At 45.5% G+C, this 22,690-nt stretch overlaps 1 protein-coding gene across 1 annotated transcript in view; it reads right to left on the bottom strand.

Moving 5' to 3' along the window:
- Window positions 1-17,751, bottom strand: part of BMP7 (bone morphogenetic protein 7) — a 41,979-nt gene extending 24,228 nt beyond the window's left edge. Inside the window, exon 1 of the mRNA XM_058814579.1 lies at window positions 17,238-17,751. Within this exon, the coding sequence (XP_058670562.1) occupies window positions 17,238-17,751 (514 nt within the window). The remainder of the gene's footprint in view (window positions 1-17,237) is intronic.
- Between the last annotated feature and the right edge of the window lie 4,939 nt (window positions 17,752-22,690).

Below are 22,690 nucleotides of genomic sequence, written 5' to 3'. Positions count from 1 at the left end.
ATTCAGTGTGTGCCAGGGCAAAGTCCTGCCCCATCCATGGGTGGAGAGAAGCACTAATGCACCAATTTCCAAGAAGATGAAAACCAGGCTCCATAAATCCCTATCCCCAAACCCAGAAGTTGGAAATTCTTTAGTGCTCACTCTGCAAAGTGATCTGGGGTGAGCATTTTTGCTTCGAAAGGGGGAAAAAAGCCCTCTGGAGTTAATATTCTCCCTTTAGCCATCACTTCATTTGTTCAGCTTTCAGCATGGAGCTGGTATTGCCAGCGAGACCACCTAGCCACAAACCCAGCAGGGAGCTTCCAAAATTCTTCTGAACACTGACTCCTTGTTATAAATTGAAAAGTGGTAATAGCAACAGTGCATATCACATCTGTGCCAGGCTCAGGCCTGGGAAGCAGCAGCCTCCCCGCTGCAGAACACAACTTGGAAAGATCCTTTCAGTCCACACATGTATCAGCATTAGCCATTTCTTTGTCAACAAATCCCTTAATACGAAGCCTTTCTATCATGTACAGATGTCCAAAAAATAATGGAATACTGTAGTACAAGATTAAACACTTTAATGTCAGCATGTGTGTTGCATGACTCTGAACAATGGTATCATTGTGCGTGTGCAAACAGCCAGGCGAGGGAAGATGGGTTTAATTATCTCCCAAACAGCAGCAAGTTCTTCCTGACTCAGTCAAACTTCAGCTAGCAAGGGCTGCTCAGGACAGAAATGGGTGTTTCTCCCTTCCTGGTGTTCCTAAATGGGTGTTCCCCCAGTGCTGGGGTCAGTGTGGTACCCAGGCCAGGCAGGAGCCACCTGCTGCCCCAGGAGCCACCGGGGAATGTGTGTGGGGACCAGAGGATGCTGAGAGCCACCACATCCTCTCCTCACCCCATGTGTCACCCAGGAGCCCTGTAAGTTAAAATTCCCAAGTGTGGTAGATGGCAAAGGGGGAAACAGCCACTGGGGAGGAAATGACAGAGGGAATCGTGCATGCTGCTGTCTGGATTCAGAGACATTCCCTGCTGGGATTTCTCTGCAGACACTCTGAGCAATGCTGGATGGTAAAACCATTTCATTTTCAAGAACATCCATGGAGTTTCTGGGCAGGTTAAGCACAAGTAATCCATTTTCCTTCCCGAGTGTGCCCTGATGGGTGCCTGCTCAGGCTGTGGTTTCTCTGCTGAAAGCAGAGCCAGACGAGATGAAAGGTATTGTGAAAAATTTACACCTGGGACTGCTCTGAGAACACAAAACTCTCCTAATAGTAAACAGACCCATGGTGGTGTGACTCCTGGTGCTGTTTGCTGTGTCTGCGTGTGTATCTGGGGAAAGCAAAGTTAAATAAGCAGGGAAGAGTTGTGTTTCTACAGAATACCTTATTCACAGCCCTGTCACGTGAAACACAGCAGCACATGGAGCTGCAATCCATCTGCAGCTGCTGCAATGCACTGAGGATTGCTGTGGGATTTCAGCGGTGTGAGGGAATGGAGAATTCAGGGAGGGGTGACAGCGAAAAGAAAAAAAAATGGGAGTTCATGAAGTTGTTCCTTTTGACAGACTGCGTCTATTTCTACCTTCATCCTCCTGGAATCCACTATAAGGAAATCTCCTGCAGGGCCTCCCTCTCCAGGCTCTCAGATCCTGTTTCCTTTCCTCCTTTCACAGCAAAGGGGGAAGCCAGGACAGTGCTGACCAAAACCCAGGACTGTGCTCTCCCATCCCCAAAGCCTTGTGGGTGGCTGTTTTCCAGAGGGGCAAGCTGGGGACTGTGCTGATGCTGTAAATCCTGTGTCCCCCCAGCTGGGCAGTGCTGTGGCCATCACAGATGTCTCGAGCTCTGGTGCTGGCTCTGGGATCAGGGTTAAGCCAGGCTGGTGCTCATCCCTGACAGAGCACAGCAGGGCTGTTGTGTCTCTGTGTACCTGAGGATGGGATGCACCTGGGCAGCAGCTCCTGCAGGGAACCAGGGCAGGCTGGGGTGAATGCACAGCACCTCAGCTCTGCTCCACACCCTGCCCTGGAAATGTCCCTGCAGCAAACTGAGCAGTGAGCAGAAGGACAGGCAGAAGCTCCTCACTGCTCCTGCTTTCTTTTCTCTGTCTGCACAGTGTGGAACGACACAGCCTGAGAGCAGAGGCATGCTAACACATCCCCCAAACCCTCTGGGTGCAGCTGTGGGAGGTGTGTGAAGATGCAGGAGCACATTTTTCTCTTCCCTCTTTGAGCAGAGATGATGGCTACACCACACTACTCACTGACTTTGTCATTCAGGGGACGGCAAGGCTGAGGAACCAGGGAGCTGCATCTGGCCAGGCCAGCTTCCCAGGAAAGCTGTGCCAGCCTTAGGTGTGAATTGCAAGTCACACATTTTGCCAGGGCATCCAAGGGTCACGGAGATAGTGGCAATCTGGGGAGAATTCCTGATGGGGATCAGGCTGGGGTGGCAGCCACAGCACAGAAAAGGGAGGAGGAGAAAGCAGGAGGGTAATGGGTGTCTCAGGGGGGAAGAGGTTGCAGAGCACAAAGAGGGAGAAAAGTTAAGTGGCAATAAGGTTTATTGAGAGAAATAATCCCCCAGTCCAGACACTTGACAAATGGGGCCCAAGGTGCTTCCTGCAACCTGCTCTGAGACTGAGCAGGTCTCCAAATATCACTGATGCAAAAACCAGCAGCCTGCCCTGACTGCTTGCACACCCTGAGCAAATGGAAACATCCCCAAGGAAGGAGAGAGAAGTGGCTGCGCAGATCTGGTCAGAAATAAAGTGGATTCAGCCAGGGGAGATAAGAGGCACTGTGAGACTGCTACAGGCAAACAAAATGGGGAGAAAAGCCCACAAGGGAAGGACTTGGAGGAAAATGAGAGCTTGCTGGGGGCACAGGCGCCTCCATCTGCAATTGGCACATGCAGAGGGCATACAAATTAAAATCAAATCTTGCTAATACTTTTTCTTCAATGCAATGATTTGATCATGCAGAGATGTAACAGGATCAAATTTTTTCCCCTTGCATTCCAGTATCTACACTGGGGCAAAGTAATAAGTTTTTAAATAATTTGATAAATTAGCTACTATTCATATTAAACAGCCTGAGTCAGTAATTTTGGGGTGGTCACTGCCTGAGCATCTCTGATGTGTTTACACAAAACAGACAGAAATGGCCAAAGGTACCTCTGGTGTCTGGAGAGTGAGTTCCAAACCTTCCCTCCAGGGCCAAAAGAACTTTATGAAACTTGTGCTCATAATCTGATGCTTTTAAGCTTATATGTTAATTATCTTCTACTGCATGATTTTTTTTCAAGCTGCTCTCTGTTTTTTTTAATATTGCAGTATCATTATATAGCATAAAGTTACTTAAGACAGCAAAGATTCAACACTTGGAAAACTGATAGAGAAAGAAGGGCTGGATTCTGGGCTGGTACAGCTGGTTTAAGGTATTTTAGAAGTAAATGAAATCAAATGAGAATTTATAATCCTTCCTGAGGTCTGGATTCCATCAGACTAAACTCATTAGGCATTAAGGTGCAGGTGCAGCTAAATAAAGGATTGTTCTGCTTTTCTTAATGCCATAGATTCACATCTTGAGTTCAAAATAAAAGTCTTTTAAAAGCACATGTATATGTTGTGCATCTACTGGCAACACTTGAAAGGGAAAGCTCAGCTGATGGAATCTTCAAATGCCTCATTTTTGCCAAAGGAATGTGCCCATTTCTGCCCCAGCTGTGCTGAGGGACACGAGTGGAGCTGTGACTGGACATTGGCCTCTTCAGGCTTATTCATTTAATTTGCATTAGACTTCCTTTCATCTACTGAACAGCTGCCCAAATAAATGGCACAAATCTAATTAATCCTCCTTTAATATTGTATTGCCACAACAGCTCCAGCATCCCCCCAAATGCTGCAGGAGTGTGGGCCTACACCTGCACAGGCTCCCTGGGAGGAGCACAGCAGGATTTGCAGGGAATCCAGCCTTTCTTGTGGTTTGCTGGGATAAAAGGAAAATAATTAAAAACCAGTTTCCCAGGTTTGAAGCCATGCAACTTGCTGGATTTCTCAGCTGAAATCCCAGGTTCTGGTGCTGTTGAGAGAGCAGTTTGTGGGATATTACAAAATAAGCAGCAGATATCAGGCACAGGCCATCAGATAAGGATCTCAGCCTTTGATTGTGATCAGCAAAACCTCAGCTTGGAATGTACACACTGAGCTGTGCCCCACGACCAGCTGGGCCTTTGGAGCTTGTCTGTGCTCTGACAAACATCTGCAGCTCTGGGCAGCAGAGCTGGGAGATTAGGGGACAGCAAACTGTGGAGGGGAAAGGTCCTGCTGCCCCAGAGGGGAAATCCCTGCCAGATCCCTGCTCTCCTTGCACCCAATCTGCTGCCTCTTTCTCAGGTGTTCTGCATGTGGGAGGTCCAGTGGTATTAACACAGTTTATAATTATTAGACAGAAATGAAGTGTTTGGAGGGGATGTTTTGGAAAATAACCCTTAGAAACTTCAGTTGCTGCTTACAGAGAGGCTGTGGAGTGCCCTTCCTCATGCAAGTGTGACTTGATGACCTAGTTCACATTTTTCTTTGAGATCATCATGTTTGCTCTGTGCTGCCAAGAGAGGCGAGCTCAGGTGGGGCACTGGGATTGGGACAGGGGACCTGGAGAGGAGTCACTGCCTGGAATGACCCTCCCTGCCAGCACCACACGTCCTTCACCCTGGGATGGGACTCACAGCTTTTGCTTTCTAGGAACATTTGCTGTGCAACACATTTATTTTATTGAGAAATAGGCAGGCAGCTGTTTGTTCTTTATTAACTCTACACAGCCCTGAGAGCTATGAGTATTGAGGACCTGGGGGCTGCAGACATCCACGTGTACTCCTGTTTGCAGATGTAAAATGTTAGTGTCTCAGAGCGATGGCAAGGTTAAACTGCTATTTCAGGAATGTCCTCAGGAAAACAAACATGAAATATTCACGTGTAGGGCACGGGCACGTGTCTGTCCCCTTCACACCCCAAACGTTGGTGGCCCATGCCCCAGGCATAACGGCATCTGAGGGTGAGGCAGAGATTTATTTGCAGTTTAATTCCCACCCACGATCCCTTTTATACAAGAGGAATTTTCTTTTGGTACAAGATAAGCCCATCAGTGACATCAGCAGCACCTAGCCCTGCATACCACAGCCCTGCTGGATTCCTGACACTGAGCCTCTCACCAGGGCTGGGCCACGCAGGCCTCCTGAGTCAGCCCCTAACAACAGCATTTGCTGCTTTGTTTTGGTTTTTGTGTGTCTTCAAGCACAATTTTGCAACTGCAGCTCTGGGGTAAAAGATCAGCTGTTGAAATACACCCTGGTGTCCTGCATGGGTCTGGCACGAAGGGAGGGAGCACAGCTCAGTCCTGTGGTGTGCAACTGCAAAAATAGCACAGGGGTGAGTGTGGGAGTTTGTGAGAGCATCTCTGAAGGAGCAGGAGCACAGAGCATCCCTTTTCCAGCTCAGCGTCCTCCCTGCCAGGCTCTGCTCACTGCTCGGGTCACAGCTCCAGCCCAGGGAGGAGATTCTCAGGGTGTCACACACCAGTTTACATTCACATCCCTCTCAGGGTGTCACACACACTGGCGTGGAGTCACCTCACTCTCAGTCTATCACACACACAGGTTTACATTCACATCCCTCTCAGTGTGTCACACACACTGGCGTAGAGTCACCTTGCTCTCAGTCTATCACACACACAGGTTTACATTCACATCCCTCTCAGTGTGTCACACACACTGGCGTAGATTCACCTCGCTCTCAGTCTATCACACACACAGGTTTACATTCACCTCCCTCCTCTGCAGGATTTTCAGTGAAGCAGCTCTCATCTCACAGCTGTGGACTAATGAGCAAAATGACAGTTTTCTGTTTGCTGGAGAAATATTTGGGGTTTGCTTGGATGAGTCCCTGCCTCGTTCTGGGTTCTTTCGTGTGTTCCTGTATTCCCTGTGTCAGACTTTAACGCAGCAGAAATGTCAGGGATTTCCTATTTTCTAATATTCTGGTAATTTCATTACACTGCATGCCATGGATTGCAGGAACTATTGTACTCAGAGGTCAAAGTTGTGTCCACACCAATGAGAGAAGTTTTACACCACATGTCTGATTTGCTTCTCCTTTTCATCTGTCTCAGGAGACAAATGATTCATCACATAGTGCTGAAATATCTTCATCTCCTGATTTGGGCCAAGATTTAAGAGTAGTTACCCAAAAGTTTCTTTTTGAGCTGAGGAAAAAGCATCATTCATCACAGATCTTTTTCTGTTCTTCTCTCCTGCAGTTTATTACAAGTATATTCGTGTAATTAGGGGGCCCAGTAATAATGTTGTTAAAATACAAGTGGGCACATTTATTGTTTCCTCCAAAAGGAAACAAGCAGTCTCTAGCAGTTCTGGTTTTTCCCTGCCTCAGCTGAACATTTACTGTTTTATGTAGCTAGCAGATTGAGGCTAAAGTTACTTCTTCCCCCCTGCCTTTATTTCTTTTTGTTAAAAAGAAAAGAAAAAAATCCCCTCCATTCTCTTAGCGAATGCTGGATTTTTTAAGGATATGGTGAGAAAGGGGAACTTAAACTCAGCATAATGTTTATAGTGCCACACAAGCCTCAGGAAAAGTGATGTGCAGTGCTCTTTATTAACATCTAAAAAGTCCCTGTGGGGTTATAATGACTGCAGAGTAATAAACAAATAAAAGTAGCAAGATTAAATTGTTCAGAATATTTTTAGTGATGGAAAAAGCAGTAAGTTTTAACCTTGAGAACCAAGGGAAGAGCAGCTTGTGGGTAGAACAAATACAATTAGGAATGGATTCCTCTTAGTGATGACTGGTTATCATTCATGGCATTACAGACAATTGTCTTATGTAAATAAAATTGTTAAAATATGGATACAAAGGAGCAAATGTAAGCACCGGAATTCAGAATTTCTAAAGTACAGTAATTTTTAATTTTGTGTTTAAATGCTGAATTTGCTTTCCCTTGTGGTGCCAAAGGGCTCAGTAGAGGCGCTGGGTGTTCCAGGCACTGACAAGGGAAACCCACCCAGCCCCATCCCCAGTGCTCACCCAGGAGGAAACCCTCCTCTCCATCAGAATTAAAACTCCCAACCTCCAACACTGCATTATTTTATGAGCATTTTTTAGTACCTCTCCCAGAGCTCTTCTGCTCTCTTTTAAAAAGTTTTACAGCCACTGAGCTGTGGGAAGAACAATTGGCAAAGCCGAGGGAGCCCCCCCAGTGCCAAGGCAAGGCAGGGGCCAGGGGCAGGATTGGCCCAGGGGCCCCAGGGCTCAGGGTGATGTACAGCCCCAGGCTGGGCACAGCACGCAGTGCCAGCTCCTCGGAGGGTGCCAGGGCTGGTGCCTTCACTGCCAGGGTGGCCTGGGGCCAGGCTGCTGCAGCTGAGGGAGGATGCTGGGGTGACATCAGTGGGGCTGGGGTGACATCAGTGAAGCTGTGCAGACTTGGGGTGACATCAGTGGGGCTGGGGTGACATCAGTGAAGCTGTGCAGACTTGGGGTGACATCAGTGGGGCTGTGGTGACATCAATGGGGCTGTATGACATTAGTGGGCCTGGATGACATCAGTGGGGCTCTGAAGAACTCAGGTGACATCAGTGGGCTATGGTGACATCAGTAGGGCTGTGTGGGGCTGTGCAGGGCTGTGGGGACATCAGTGGGGCTGTGATGACATCACTGAGGCTGAGGTGACACCAGTGGGGCTGTGAGGAGCTGGGGTGACATCAGTGGGCCTGAGCAGGCTGGGGTGACATCAGTGGGACTGTGAGGACCTCAGGTGACATCAGTGGGGCTGTAGTGACATCACTGAGGCTGGGGTGACATCAGTGGGGCTGTGAGGAGCTCTGATTCAGCCCAGCATGGGGAGCCTGCTGCAGAAGCACAGCAAACTCAGTGCTCCTTTGGAAAGCTCCTGTGTGCAGCACGGAAAACCTCGCAGGGTGATGCTCTGTGTGGTTATCCAGCACAGCAAACCTTGCAGGTGATGCTCTGTGTGGTTATCCAGCAGGGAGAACCTTGCAGGGTGATGCTCTGTGTGGTTATCCAGCACAGCAAACCTTGCAGGTGATGCTCTGTGTGGTTATCCAGCAGGGAGAACCTTGCAGGGTGATGCTCTGTGTGGTTATCCAGCACAGCAAACCTTGCAGGGTGATGCTCTGTGTGGTTATCCAGCACAGCAAACCTTGCAGGTGATGCTCTGTGTGGTTATCCAGCACAGCAAACCTTGCAGGGTTATGCTCTGTGTGGTTATCCAGCACAGCAAACCTTGCAGGTGATGCTCTGTGTGGTTATCCAGCACAGCAAACCTTGCAGGTGATGCTCTGTGTGGTTATCCAGCACAGCAAACCTTGCAGGTGATGCTCTGTGTGGTTATCCAGCAGGGCAAACCTTGCAGGTGATGCTCTGTGTGGTTATCCAGCAGGGAGAACCTTGCAGGTGATGCTCTGTGTGGTTATCAGCTCATCTGCTGCTCCCCCAGCACTGAGGGAGCTCCTGCTCGCTTTAATTATTGCTTAGGGGGAAGCTGCCTTCCCTCTGCCCTCCTTTTCCTTGTTTTTTGTTGGTTTTTTTAAAGGAAGGTAGCTTTTAAGAGCTTGCCACGAAGATCTAAGTTAAGGGATTTTCTCCACTACAAAGCCTGCATAGTTTCCCAGGCCAGGTGGACCCGATAGCACTGACTGCATGCTGAAAAATCTCATCCCCACCCTTCAGGCACTTTAATTGTAAGCCTTCCCAGATACACTGGATAAACACTGTCAAAATGAACCTGAAAGGGTTGTTGTTGTTGGTTTAGCCCTTAAATAATTATGAGTTTGTCTGTCTAATTACAACATAATCTTGTTTAAACTTGGATGGCTATTTGCAGTATCTCTTAAATGAGGTGGAAGCAGAAACACTGGGGGGAAAAAAAAAAAAGAAAATTCACAGTTCTTCCACTTTAAGAGAAGGAAAAAAGGAGTTTTTTACTCCTGTACAATTTAATTCAACCTGACAACAAAATACTCTAACTTGGAAGCTACTGTGGTAGGATAAGGATGATAAGAATAGTGTGGAACCTCTGAGATGCAACAGAAACCTAATCCTCTGCAGATAATATTTTTCAAACAGTTTAGAAATAGTTTAAGGTAATTTACGGGAAGACTTGAGTGACAAAGCACATTACTTGAAGTGCCTTTCCTTCACTAGGCACTTTCTAAATTCTTTCTCTTTCATTTCTTTACTCTCAGGAGACTTTTAAACCCAGTGAACCAAAACAACACTTTGTTTGTTGGTATAGCACGGGGCTGGCACAGATGGCAGACACTGCACCTGTTCCAATAAACTGGGGAAATGGAGAGATAAACCATAGCACTCATTAAGGGGAATCTACTGAAACGTGAACAATTTGTATTTTGAATATCTTCCAGGAATTAAGGGAGAAATACATAAACAGACTTTGTTTTTACCATTATCAGTTTAAAATAAACTTTGTTTAAAGGGAACTTCACATTTGGTTTATGTACAAAGGCAGACATACCACTAAAGAAGCTATGATAATGCTTGATTTTTTCTTTAAGAGAGGCAAATGATTTTATCTAGCTGCTACTATTCTGCTAAAGAAAAATTACCTGTTGGCAGTTAAACTAAAATCAGTTAATTCCCCTCTTCTTTAGCAGCGGCAGCTTTTTCTGCTTTTGCATTTTCTCACGTTGAGTAATATCATATTCTTACAATCCAGTTCAGAATGATCAGAGGAACAACATAAACTAAAGTCCATCTGCTCATCTATTAATAAATAACTAAAATTATTGGGGGGTGTGGGGGGGAATTGTTTGGATCATTAGCAACAAAGTTCCCTGCAAAACAGCTTTTTTCTAGGCATAAGGAATATGCTGTGTAGTATCTGACAGATTATTAAAAAATCCTAAATAAGAAGAAACATTGAGTAACAGTTCCTCAAAGGATAAATTTCTTCAAACATTTGCCTTGATCATCAGAGCTTGTGCTGTTCAACATGCCATACATCTCCCTCAATTTCTCTCTCACACACACACAGCATTAAATACAAAATGTCATGAAAATTCCTAAGTATCATTTAATGTTGGCAGCCCTGCACTGTAAAGCCATTTATATAAAACTGTGGTTGGCAGCTCTCACTCTTCCATGGGAACAAATTAACATTGGCATTCCAAACACAGGAAAGTAAGGAAATTAGAAACACAGTTTATATTTGGCCAGTGCTTTGAAATACTGTACCATGCTACTGATGTCAATTAATGAAAAGCAGAATTCTGCGGAGAGGGTCTGGTTTTGAAACACATTAACACACGTTAAACATGTTTGCACAGGAACTGGACTGTAAGCATCTTGGTTCCCAAACAATAAAGCAATTACACTAAAACTTGTAGTCTCAAAGTTGCCATTAATTCAATCCACTCAGTCTGGATTCTCACTGACTCTGAGATGTAAATGGCACAAATGTTTTTAAAAGGGGTAAGGCACAGTGTGGTGGGGATTACACCCACCATGGCTTCTCTGTTACCTGCTGTAAATCAGGTATATTTATGTATAAATAATGGAATTGTAGAACATACACCCAAATACGGGGGGGGGGCTCAGCAAACTTTGTGGTCCTCATCAATGAAACAAAGATTTCCAAAAGGGCTTTTTGAATCAGAACCAGTGTGATCTTTGCTACCTGCAACCTTTTCTGCAGCAAAGACTTTTACTGACAAAATCCTCAACACCAAAAAAATCTAGATGGCAGTTTATCTCCTGGCACAATTCCACTAACTTCAGTGGAATTACTCCAGCACGGAATTTGGCCCCGCAGCCTTTACAAGGCGCTGTTTATTTGTACTATGATTCAGATATTTTGATACCAGGAATCTTTCAGCACTGAAGTTTCTCCATATGAAATATGTCTTGTATTAAGAAATATCAGTTTCACATTTTTGTCAAACATTATTTGCTAAATTCTGTTTGTTGCAAGGATGGGAATTCAGCTGTAGTTCAACAACATGGATCGGGCTAATAATAATGATAAGCAGTGACTAATAGGAGCTGGTTCATGTTTTGACTGTTTGCAGCAAAGGAAACTTCCCTCAGAAACAATTTCAAGATTAGGAGAGGAAACTCTGTGAAGCTCAAGCAGAAACTACTGCATGCTCATTATTCCAACACAGGGGCACTTCTTTGGCCCAATTCTGCTCTCAGTGCTGCTCGTGTAAATCAAGAGGGACTTTATGGGAATTACTTTGGACGTAGAGTTGTATAAATGAGACCACAGGGCCAGCTTCAGTAGAAATTTGACAATTTACACCAATGAAGACCTAGCCAAGAATTTTCTCTTGGGTTTCCATTTTTCCAACCTTAAGCATGTGCAGAACTTTATCCATGTGATTAGTCCTTGTGTGTAGTCTCGTTTATTTCAAAGAGTTGAAAAGGAAAATCTTCATCCTGAAACTAACTTAAACAGCTCTGTCATTTTTTTAGAAGTTTCTTCCATTAAGAGAAGAAATATACATATATAAAATAGCATATTTTATTTATATATAGTAATGGTATATATATTTTTATATATATATGTAGTAAATTCATAAAAATACTTTGATGTAGGCCCTAGAGAGCAGGACTGGAAAGGTTTAAAATATCATGGTCTCTTAATGCTGTATATCAACAGGTAGTCTCCTTATCTGGCATGCTATCAAAATTTGCTTACTTGTGTTCTTGCTCAGATGACTTCATCCATCATTGCAACTTCTCACTGGTATTCATCCAGTTAGGACAATTTAGAGGCATAAAACTAAATGTGTTATCATTTTAACCACAAATTAACAGTTTCCACATAAATATTAGCATTTCCTCACTTGGTTCAAGGATAGCAGCCCTAATGGCACTAACCGTATATTTGATTTAAACTAATTAAAAACAGGGGCTCTTGCAATTTAATATATTGATTTTACCAGTGGGACTTAAATCTTTTATAATAAGTGTACACAGCTGCAGCACTCACCCACCGCCACTCTCCAACCTAATCCCTGCATTCCTCCTGACAATAACATGACAGGATCCACACATCCCAGTATTAGCCTTAACCCCAGTGACACTGCCAGAATGTATTAAACTAAAACATCACAGTGTCCTATTTAAAAGGAGCCTGTCAACGGCTCTGACTGGGCTTTAATAGTTATAATCTTTTTTTTAATTAATGTTTCCAACCACTTGTGTAACCTTCTCTCACACGTCTCTCCCGCCGACCCGAAAATCAGGCTGATTTCCAGGGAACGCAGTGCCTGGTTTTGTGCTGCCTGTCCAGAGGCCATTAAAGCTCCTTTGCAGGGGGAGAGCTGGGACACACACAGAGACGCAGGCATGGCACAACTGGGGGCACTGGGGGCACTGGGAGCAGGTCCTGCACGCTCCACTGGTGCCCAGCTCCTGTTACCGGCATCACAGGACCTGGCCATCAAGGCTTGTCTCCTTCAAAGCCCTTTCAGAGCTGCTGTGTTTTGGCTTCTAAACTGCAGCTCACAGAGGGGGATTCACCCCCCCAGGGCAGCCTGTGTGGGAACAGAGCACAGACCCTGCTCTGGGATAAATCTGCTGTGTGCCAGCGGATGGGGACAATTTCCAGCTCCTTTCTCCTTGCGTAAGGACGTCTGTCCTTGGCGGCTCCTTTCTATTCTGCCAGCATACCCCCATGGCAGAGGTAAATGGTTCCCGTCCTGCTCTGCTGTTTTACCCCTGGAAATTAGAAAATTAATTATGTTTTCTCTGGATAGGTCTGCACATTCAGAGAATACCTGCTGGTCACTTGCTGCATGCTCCTTCATACCCCGACTTGGCTGCAAGCTTTCTGCCTTAAGCCAGAGTTACACCACCAAGGGCTGCACATATCCACACTGCCCAAAACAATTATGGGATGTACCTGTTCAGGCTTGAGAGCTTTTAACAGCGTGAGGTGGAAGAGAAGGAAAAAAAACCAAAGTGCTTGGCCTAATGTATGGACAAACCATGTGATGGGGACCAGGCATCCAGGGCTAACTTTTAATCTGCTTTGTTTCAAGTGGGAAATATGTGAAGATCAAATAAGTTCAAATCCAGGTCAAATATCCTTGAAAATCTTTGATTTATACAAGCAGGAAAATGAGGTTTAAAAGAAGTGATTATGAAAGGGTTACTAAAAACACAGCTGTACTCGTACTCTTATATCTGAGGCTCTCCAAAGAAAAACTGTGTGACATCTATATTAACCTTTGGCTGTACACCAATGAAGGCCTGTAGTGAGCTGGAATGCAAGGCAGCCCCTTCCAAATTTTAACACAAGCCAGGTTACAGCTGCAAATGCCTGCAGCCCGTGCTCACTTTATAAAGTATTCCCCGAAGGAAATTTTTTAACTGTTATAGAATCTTTTTCTAATACCCTACAGTGTTAAAGCCTGTTATTAAAGGGCAAAGAGATGGTTCTCTATGCCAAACACTTGTCAACAAAAAGGATAGCCAGATGGTATGAAATAAAAGGAAACTTGGGGGCTCTTCAGCTTCTTGATTTATATTAACAAAAGCCACTTTCAAGTGCTCCTTCCAAGAATGACTAATTCCCCCCCCCACACTTCTTTTTTGCCAGGATTAAACAACGTTGTTCATTTTATAATCAACCACGAGACAAATTAACAAATTGCGTATCACTTGTGCCGACTCTTTTAAAAATATTCTAAGCAAGTCTGTTTACCAAGGCAAGTTTACCAGCATAAGGACAATGCAATTATTTTTAGAAGAGAAGGCCTAAGTCATCTAGAGGATGTTTACTCCTTAGCTGCTGTTTATAAACTGAAATTAAACTTGTGCAGAAAATGCTTTGTGTTTTTTCAGTTCCTAAAATGGATCAGTTTGTAAACTGTATTGGACAGGATCTGAAATCAAATTCTAAATGTTAAAATTATAGTAATAAATTTTACAAAATTAGTCAGTAATTAACTGGCTAACTTAGTCAGACCACTGTGGCTAAATTCTCTTTTAATTTACAAATAACTTCATTCTTGACACAACTCCATTCTCCATCCATCTTAGCACAGGTGTAAGCTAAGACAAAATGTAGCCTGTAAATTAACTGGTTATAAATCTAAATCTAATTAGTTGTCAGGATTTTACAGTAAGTAAAACTGTGCTTAGTACAAAGCTCCCTAAAACGGAGCACCTGTATTCTGGTTCCTCTCTACCAATACCCAGCATAAATTTTCTGCATTAAATATACACGGTATCTCCATAGAAATCAATGTGTGTGGGGTTTGCTGTTGGGGTTTTTACTATGCAGCCCAGTAAATCCTGCAATGTAGGTTTTTAAAAAGTATTATTCCCTCTAAAGTTGTACAACTAGATGGATGAGGAATATGAATAAGGCAAAAAAAGTGCTTATGTAGGTTAGCATTTGGAAGCCTGGAATTACCGTTTTTTATTGACTGAAATTTCAAAGTATTATTTCTTTGCTTGCTTTTACTTCCTCCATGCTAAAATGAAACTTTATTATGCTGTGACACTTCCTCATTGTGATGGCTCTGCTATAGTAATAAAAGCCTACCTGTGAAATGCAATGCTCACAGAGTATCTCTTACAAAAGTAGGACACAGTTTACTACAGTCTGCATTTAGGAATTCAGCTCTGCTTTAAAAGGGATCATTGTAGAAAGTCTCCACAAAAATTCAGTTCTACAACTGATCTTCTAATTTTCCCTGAATGTCATAGAAAACTGTATGTCTCAAAGCAGGTGTTGTGTTTGATTATATACGGAGTGAGTGGCTGCTCTAATTCATTAAAACCTCCATAAACAAGCCTGCCTTTGTCCTATAAAGATGAAAGAGCAATGACTATAATGGGATGAAAGGTGTGCAGAGCGATGAAGAAAGCTCTTATAGATCTGTGTCCTTTTTAAACTCGTCCTGGCATGCTCTGTTGACAAGGGAACAAAACAGCACAGATAAACCTCCAAAATGTGCCTTGCTGGTCGTAATTCCACCTGTCCTTAAAACTGCTGGGCTTTGCTTGTGCTTGTGCTCTTACTGCTTCCTGACCATGCTGACAGCAATTAAATAAAATAATCATTTAGGATTTTGCATGGAGAACACTCTTGCATTTCTAAGCTGACAACAAAGCCTGGTGGGTTGAAATGAATGAATAAATCCACTGCAGTCACCAAACTGCATCAGGATGTTGATTATTGGGCGTTATGGCTCATACAGGTGAAACCTGCTCCATACAAAGTTCTCACATAGACACAGACATATCCAAAATGTAACTTTTATTTCACATTTATGGATTGATGTCATTCCTTTGTATTCAAACCCATCAATGGCCTAAATATTAACTTTTTCTTGTAACTCTTACATGAGGTGACAAGAGACTTGCATCGGCAATGTGGGATGGGAGCGCTGCAGTTTCACTGGTGATTCAGTAAATTACTACACCTGAGGAGCAGAGCTAAACTCCCTGCCATTATGTACTTACATGTTTCATAAGGTTCTTTCCTCTCTACTGAAATGGAAAGCAAAGAGTGAATTTCACTATTGTTATTTGAACATCTTTTGTCCTCTGCTCAGGGCTCTCCTTGCACTCGGTGTAGGACACAAGAACCACGGAGAACAGTGTTAGCAAGGTCACCCTTATCTTCAAAGTCAAATATTTGACTGCTATTGGTACTTTTGACTGCTCAAATATTTGATTTTAAATGTATCATTGCTCATCGACTTAAGTATCCAGCAGTGACTAGACAAACACTGTAATTCCAAATGGAAAGCACCAGCCCTCATTGAGCACAGCCCCCGGGCCAGATGTAATTCCGAGTTTCCCACTGTGAAGCTTATGGCAGTTAATAAGGAGGCGCAGCTCATGCAAACTAAGCTCTCCCACAGCGTCCCGTGGCTCCTTATCATGCAGGAATTGTGCCGGGATGGCTACCGTGTCTAATAATTATTAACGTGTGTCACAGAGCCTTTACAGCTGCTGAGCTTTTCAAGTTAGTTAAAGTGCAGGGATTAGAGAGGTGGTGGTTTAGGTGGTGATTTAATCTTTGCTGCCTCTGAAGTTCCAGGCAGTGGAAGTGTCCAGAACAGTGACATCCATAAAGGTGTTAATGGATTTATTGGAGACGGGGGTCTGTAATTCCTGGCAGGTTATGTGCCAGAAGTGTGCTCCTCTTGCACTTTGCGTTTCCCTTTGTTTGGGACAAAGTCTGAAACGATCTTGTTTTGGAAACACGATTCAGGTTCTGCCTTGAACTCGCAGGCACCCAATCTGTACGTGTGTGGTTTGAGAGCCGCACATGATGAGCTCTAAAAATGGAGAGAGCGAGCCAGGTCTATAATTATATATTTAAAATAAAATGCGCACCCTGACAATGTTTTACTCAAATCCGGCCAAGTCAGTCCACACGGGTGTGCAATCTACAGCGAGCAAATAGAAATCAGATTGGGCCGTGGCATCCAATTAGGGAGGCCTAGCGAGGCGCATACAAAGCGTGCCAACTCTCGTATCGTTTGCATAAACCCATCCGCATGTGCTTGTGAAAAGAGGCGAGTTAGCGGCATAAACTGGGGTCAACAGGAAAAGCTGCGGGAGTAAATAAGGATTTACTGCGGAATCCCTCCCAAGCCATTAGGAAAACATGTGCGAGCGGCTCAGCCCCTGCGGCCGAGGGAGCGCGGGCTGGGATGCCGCAGGAGCCGTCCCGGCCGTGCGACCGCATCCCGCGGGAGCCGTGCGGGACCCGCGCCGTGCTCTGCCTGCCTTCCGTGTCCTCCTCGGCGGTGCGGGATGCGGGGCAGACCTGCTCATCGTCCTGTTTAACTCCTACCTACAAATCCCATTTCTGACGCGCAGCCACTATCAAAGGGAGCGGACGACAAAGAGCTCAGAGTGCCGGCGTGTGTGGAGAGCTCGTGGCTGTCCGATGCTGCGAGGGGAAGTCAGAGCCCTTTCTTTCCCCGCCGATGCCACTCAATTACCGCCTGGCAAAGCAGCCACACTGCCGAGGGCCGCTACCTGCCCCTCCTTGCCCAGGTGGGCTGTCACCCACCTGCCCCGCTGGGAAACAGCTCCCAGCCGGGGCCACCTGCGCCACCCGTCCCTGTCCTCCCGTCGGTGGCCGGGTCCCCTCTCCAGCCTCCCCCTGGCACGGTTCCCTGCCCGGTTACCCCCGACCCAGCCCCGCCGAGCCCGGCACTCACCCAAGTTGACGAAGCTCATGACCATGTCAGCTTCGGTGAGGAAGTTGCTGTCCTGCAGGCTGGCCAGAGGCGGCCCCTGGGTGCTGAAGATGGGCTTGTAGGGGTAAGAGAAGCCCTCGCCGTCCTCGGCGGCGGCCCCCGCCGCCCCCTCCTCCACGGACATGGCATTGTAAAGGTCCAGCATGAACATGGGGGCCGAGTTGTGCTTGCCGTGGAGGTGCGGCCGCGGGCGGTGCGGCAGGCCGAGGATGGAGAGGATCTCCCGCTGCATCTCGCGGCGCTCGGGGCCGCGCAGCCGCCGGTGGATGAAGCTGGAGTGCACCTCGTTGTCCACCGTGAAGTCGGCGAGCACGCAGCGCAGCCAGAGGGCGGGCGCGGCGGCGCCCAGCACCAGCAGCCAGGAGGCGGGCTGCCCGCGCCCCGCCACCGGCATCGCGGCGCGGCGGCGGCGGCTGCGGGGCGGCGCGGGGGGCGCGGGGCTGCCCCGCCGCGGGACGCGCCCCGCCACCGGCATGCGCGGGGGGCGCGCACGGACGGACCGACGGACCGACGGACGGGCTCAGCCCACGCGGAGGCGCCGCAGCCCGCTCATGGCCCGAGGCGGCGGCGGCGGCGGGGGCTGATCAGCGGCACCGGCCCATGGACGGGGCGGCGGCGGCGGCGGCGGCCCGAGGCGCTTCCCCCGGCGGCGGCGGCGGCGGTGGCGGGAGCGGAGCGCGGTGCCCGCGTCCCGCACGCCGCGGCGGAGCCGTGTGAGCGGCGCGCTCGGCGGGGAGCGGCGGGAGGGTGGCTCTGGTGGGAGGAGCAGGCGGATAAACCCAAGCGCTCTCGCTCGCTCGCTCGCCCGCCCGCTCCAAAGCGCTCGGGAGAGAAAATCCCGGGAACTGCCTCGAGGAGGGAGGACGTCTGCTCAGGTTGCTTTTCAGGATGTTTGTGGAGGCTGCGGGCTCGGCGAGAGGCTGAGCCGGTCCCCAGCGCCTAAATTGCCGTGAACGTCATTAAGGAGAAGACAGCCCAGGAGAGAGGGCGGTTTATGTATAAGCAAGGGGCCCAAACTCCCACAGACTTTATAGATGCGACTACATCGGCTGTCTCACAAGCACGCGTACCCATTTCTTTTTCCTGCCTACCCTTTTCTTTTTAAGAAGTTCAGATTAGAAGAGCCTGCCCGTGACACAACAAACTCCATTAAATAATTTAAAGCGTGATGATGATATATTCACCTACATAGACACGTATGTGTGTCGCTGTGCACAGAGCCCGGGTCGCTTTTTCCAGCTGGCAGTGGGGAGAGTTAATGGAGAAGCGTTAGAAATCCGAGGGGGGATATATTCTCTAAAACCAGGAACATTTACTTGAAGTGAAACTATCAACCTGTGCACATGGGTGGTTTATGCCATTCCATTACCCTGCACCCTTGCCTTCCCATCCTTCTGCTCCTGGTACGTGCCATTTTTGGGATATTTTGCCTTGAAATAGATTGTCAGCTTCTTAAAACAATGACTTTTTTAACTCAGTGGGTGCAACATCTACAGTAATGGAGTTACAGTCCAATTAGCCCAGGTAGATGTCTGCTGCAACAGTAAATAATAATAATAATAATAATAATAATAATAATAATAATAATAATAATAATAGATGACAAATGTAAACTAATGCTTCCCAAATCTTACTTGGAAAGAAGGGGAAGCCAGGATGGTGTATTTGGGTCACCAAACTAAGCCTGAGATAACCTCAGAAATCATGCATATATACATTAAGTTTATCCTGACATTAAGATTAATTCCTTGGGCAAAGGAGAAAGAAGAGGGGTGGAAGATAAAACAGGTCAGTGTTTTTGGAGGTGTTTTTTGATAGATTGTTCTGTTAATATTTTCAGACAAGCAACATCTGGTAGTATCCAGCAGCAGATCCTGCAACTCTTCTGGAAAATAATATTCAGCTTTTCTTTAAGTTCTTTATGTTTCAAATCTTGGTGTGAACAGCAGGTAGCCAGTGAAAAACTGCATGGGAGGCATGATGAATGATATAATGTGTTTGTATGCATGCATGTGCACCTCTTAATAACAGGGAAACTGAGGCATCACATAGAAATGACTCACTCATGGCACTATTGAAATAGAGGTGGAACCAGCCTTAATCCCTCAGCTCAGACCTAACACATGTTTAGGAATGGCTCAAGCTCGGGGAGGATGGAGGGGGCAGAGAGGTTGTGGAGCTCCATCCACCTTAGGTAACAAGAAACATTTGCTGCACTCACTGGAGCTGCTCAAAATCCCCCTGTAGCTGCATTCCCAGTGCTCCCCACGGATGGAAACGCCAGCACCCAGCAGCTGAATTCTGGCTGCCCAGCTAAGATCAAACTCTCCAGCATCTTTTGTACTTCCTGAGGAGCAGCACTAACCTGCTCTTCGCCACGCAATTTGCCTAAATCTCTTCCTGGCCGAGGGTGTGGCTTCTAGATCAACTTAAACTGATTTAAAGCCAGGCTCCCCCTGAGAAAGATCTTTGTTTTCTCATCCCACCCCAGCCTGGACCTTCAGCTGTGCGACCCCACCCCTCTGCAATGCTGGTACCAACACTTACACACAGGTCAGAAAGCTGATTCTGTTTTTAAAATATTTTTTTTAACCATTTGTGCATTTGCTTTTGCTGAAATAATTTTCTGCTGGATCAGCTTCTTGTTCTGACTGACTCCACGTTGTGGTGGAAGGAGGGAGGCCACAGGAATGCACAGCTGGGGGCAAGGAGAGGGTGTCTGGGTCAGGCTGTGCAGGAAGGGCAGGCAGAGGATTTGGGATCTCCCTGCTCTCCCTTTCAGCTGCAGACAACTTGATTTCTCTGCCTTTTTTGCTCCTTGTAGACTGTTTTTCCAGGGCTGTGAGTGTTGGCCTTTCATCAAGCAGCAGTAGGACAAGGAGCCTTGCCTTTGGCACGGATATGAGATGAAAAAGTCTGCAAGGATGGGACAGTGGGCTGGAGAACAGGTGTCTCTGCTGCCTAAATTACTGGTACTGGAATTGCTTGTAGCTCCCATTTAAAAGCTGACTAAACTTCAGGTCAGTGTTGTGCTCTGAAAGAAAGAAAAGGAAAAGTGTGGGAGGTTTCTCTGCTCACTCATTAACACCTTAGGTAACTGCTCTTGGTCTTGTAGGTGTCACTGGAGAAAGAACAGAGAACAAAACTAAACCTTGAAACTCTTGATTTGACAAATTTCCTGAAAAAGTGATGTTTGAAACTATTTCCTTCTTGTTTTGTCTAAGTGGTTTGGGTTAGGCCACATTTAGCTATATTCTGATTTAATGCAGGATATGCTCTTAAAAGAGGGGGCAATGTTGCAACTGTAACCTGTGTTTTATAGGAACAGGTGGGAAGTTTTCTCTTTTATACAGTATTTTCTATGATCTTGCTGCACCTGTACTCCTTTTAATAAATGCATGATAGCTGGCAGTGGGGTACTTAAAACAGCCCAACAAAACCATGCCAGCAGCATGGGATGAGAAAGTGAGTTTGTTAAAGAATAACTTTTTGATGTGAAGTCCCAGCTCTTGCCTTCATCCTGCTTTGGGACACAACAAAGGGCAGCATTTATTCTGCTGGGTACAATAAGGGATGATGCAGCTCCAACTGCAGTGGTGCAGCCCTCAGATCTGAGCTTGAATTTCAAATTCCTTTCAAACAGAAAGGCAATCCAGTTTGTACCTTTTTTCATGGACAGCCTCTTTCTCTTCCCTCCTTTCCTGCCTGCTGCGTAAACCCTATCCTGCTTCCTGTAGGATCAGTTCCACACAGCTTGCTGAAATATTGGCACCTTCATGTCACTGTCTTTTTCCTCCTCCTCCTTCCTGGATCAATTAAGAAACCAGTTTTTCCTCTCAGTCTTCTCTACTTCTTTTGTGTAGCCTCCTCTTCTTAAGAAGGAAAACTTAATGCTTGTGATGAAGTAATCCCTGTTTGTTGGCACTTGCTGCTTCAGATAATTTCTATAAAAACAGACTCCCAATGTTTCTGGGGTTCTGCACAAGCCACATTACCAATTGAGTAACTTTTTGATCTCTGTGAGCTTTGTGTGCATGCTCTTACCCAAGTTTAGTACCAACTACTGCCATTTTTTTGTTTGTGTGGAAACAGACAGAATATTTGGAAGTGTGTATTTAGGAGATAAATAAAGGGGCTGATTTAAAAACAAGAAATTCACAAAAATGTGCAGGTTTGTGCTTGGTGAATTTGTCATCCTCATGAAGCCATGTGAGGCATATGCCAGGGGCAGAATTTGGACATTTGCATTCAGTTTTACCAAACAGGCAGTAAAAAGTGTGGGTTCTGCTCAGAAACTCATTTAATGACTTTTCAAAAATTAGACACAAAGCATTTTGTCCTCTTTTCTGCTGATTCAGTTTCAAGCTCCTTGTCTTCCTACTTTGATGTCCTCTTTTTAACTTTAACCATGGTTCTTTTCCATTCTGTTTTGCATCTTCTCTCATTTGTCTTGAACAAAGTGCAACTCCTAAATTACAGCAAACTTTTTTCTCCTTCCAAATAGTCCCACTAAACTAGCATGTGTTTGGGGAATTTTGAACTGTTTGTCTATGCTCTTTCATGAAAAACATTAGTACAGCAAAAATAATAGCATTATTATTTGTATAAGAATGGATAATTAGCTCACGTATTTTTTTACGCTGTATTGGATCATTCTTATCAAAAGATTCTAGTCATCATTCCAGCATTATTACTGAGAACATATTCACCAACATGGAGTTAATCACATTATGGATAAAGACATTATATTAGCTCTAATCCAGGAATTTGAACAGATTTGGGTTGAGCTGTGCTCTGTTGGACAATACTGATCACGTTATAAAAATTAAATTTTGATTCTCAATGCTACCGATCAGAGGAGAGTCAGAAATGAAATCTGTGTTTTGGATGGTGAAAAAGGCATTATTACTTCTGAAGATGCCAGTGAAAGCTAAAATAGAATTTGGGGATTTATGAAATGGGGGTATGGCACTGAATTTAATGTTCATCAGCTGGGGAAGGTGGACAGAGTTCAGTCCTTCACAGTTCAGCACTTCATTTCCTAAAACTGGATCACCACAGGGATCCTTTTATTGCTATTTACTTCAGAGAACATTAGAAATGAGCTCATGTTACTGAAACTTTTGTAATGTTACATTTATTATACATTTATCTACAATTTGAATATCGGCATGGGCTGTATTTTCTATATATGTTTATATTCTGCTATGAGCAGGCATAAATACACCAGTGTACTTCAATCATCTCTTTAAACTTTATGTAACTAATCCATTTCTGCAGCACAGATATAGGCATGGGAGTATTATTTAGTGTAGACTCCAATATTGCCAAAGCAGCTCAAAGAAAACTGAATTTAATTTTGAACTATTAAATTATTGTGCGCACACTTGATTTGGTTGACGCTTTTGGCCCAA

This window comes from Ammospiza caudacuta, chromosome 15, assembly GCF_027887145.1.
Source record: "Ammospiza caudacuta isolate bAmmCau1 chromosome 15, bAmmCau1.pri, whole genome shotgun sequence".
NCBI lineage: Eukaryota > Metazoa > Chordata > Aves > Passeriformes > Passerellidae > Ammospiza > Ammospiza caudacuta.
This window is presented reverse-complemented; position numbering and strand designations above follow the sequence as displayed.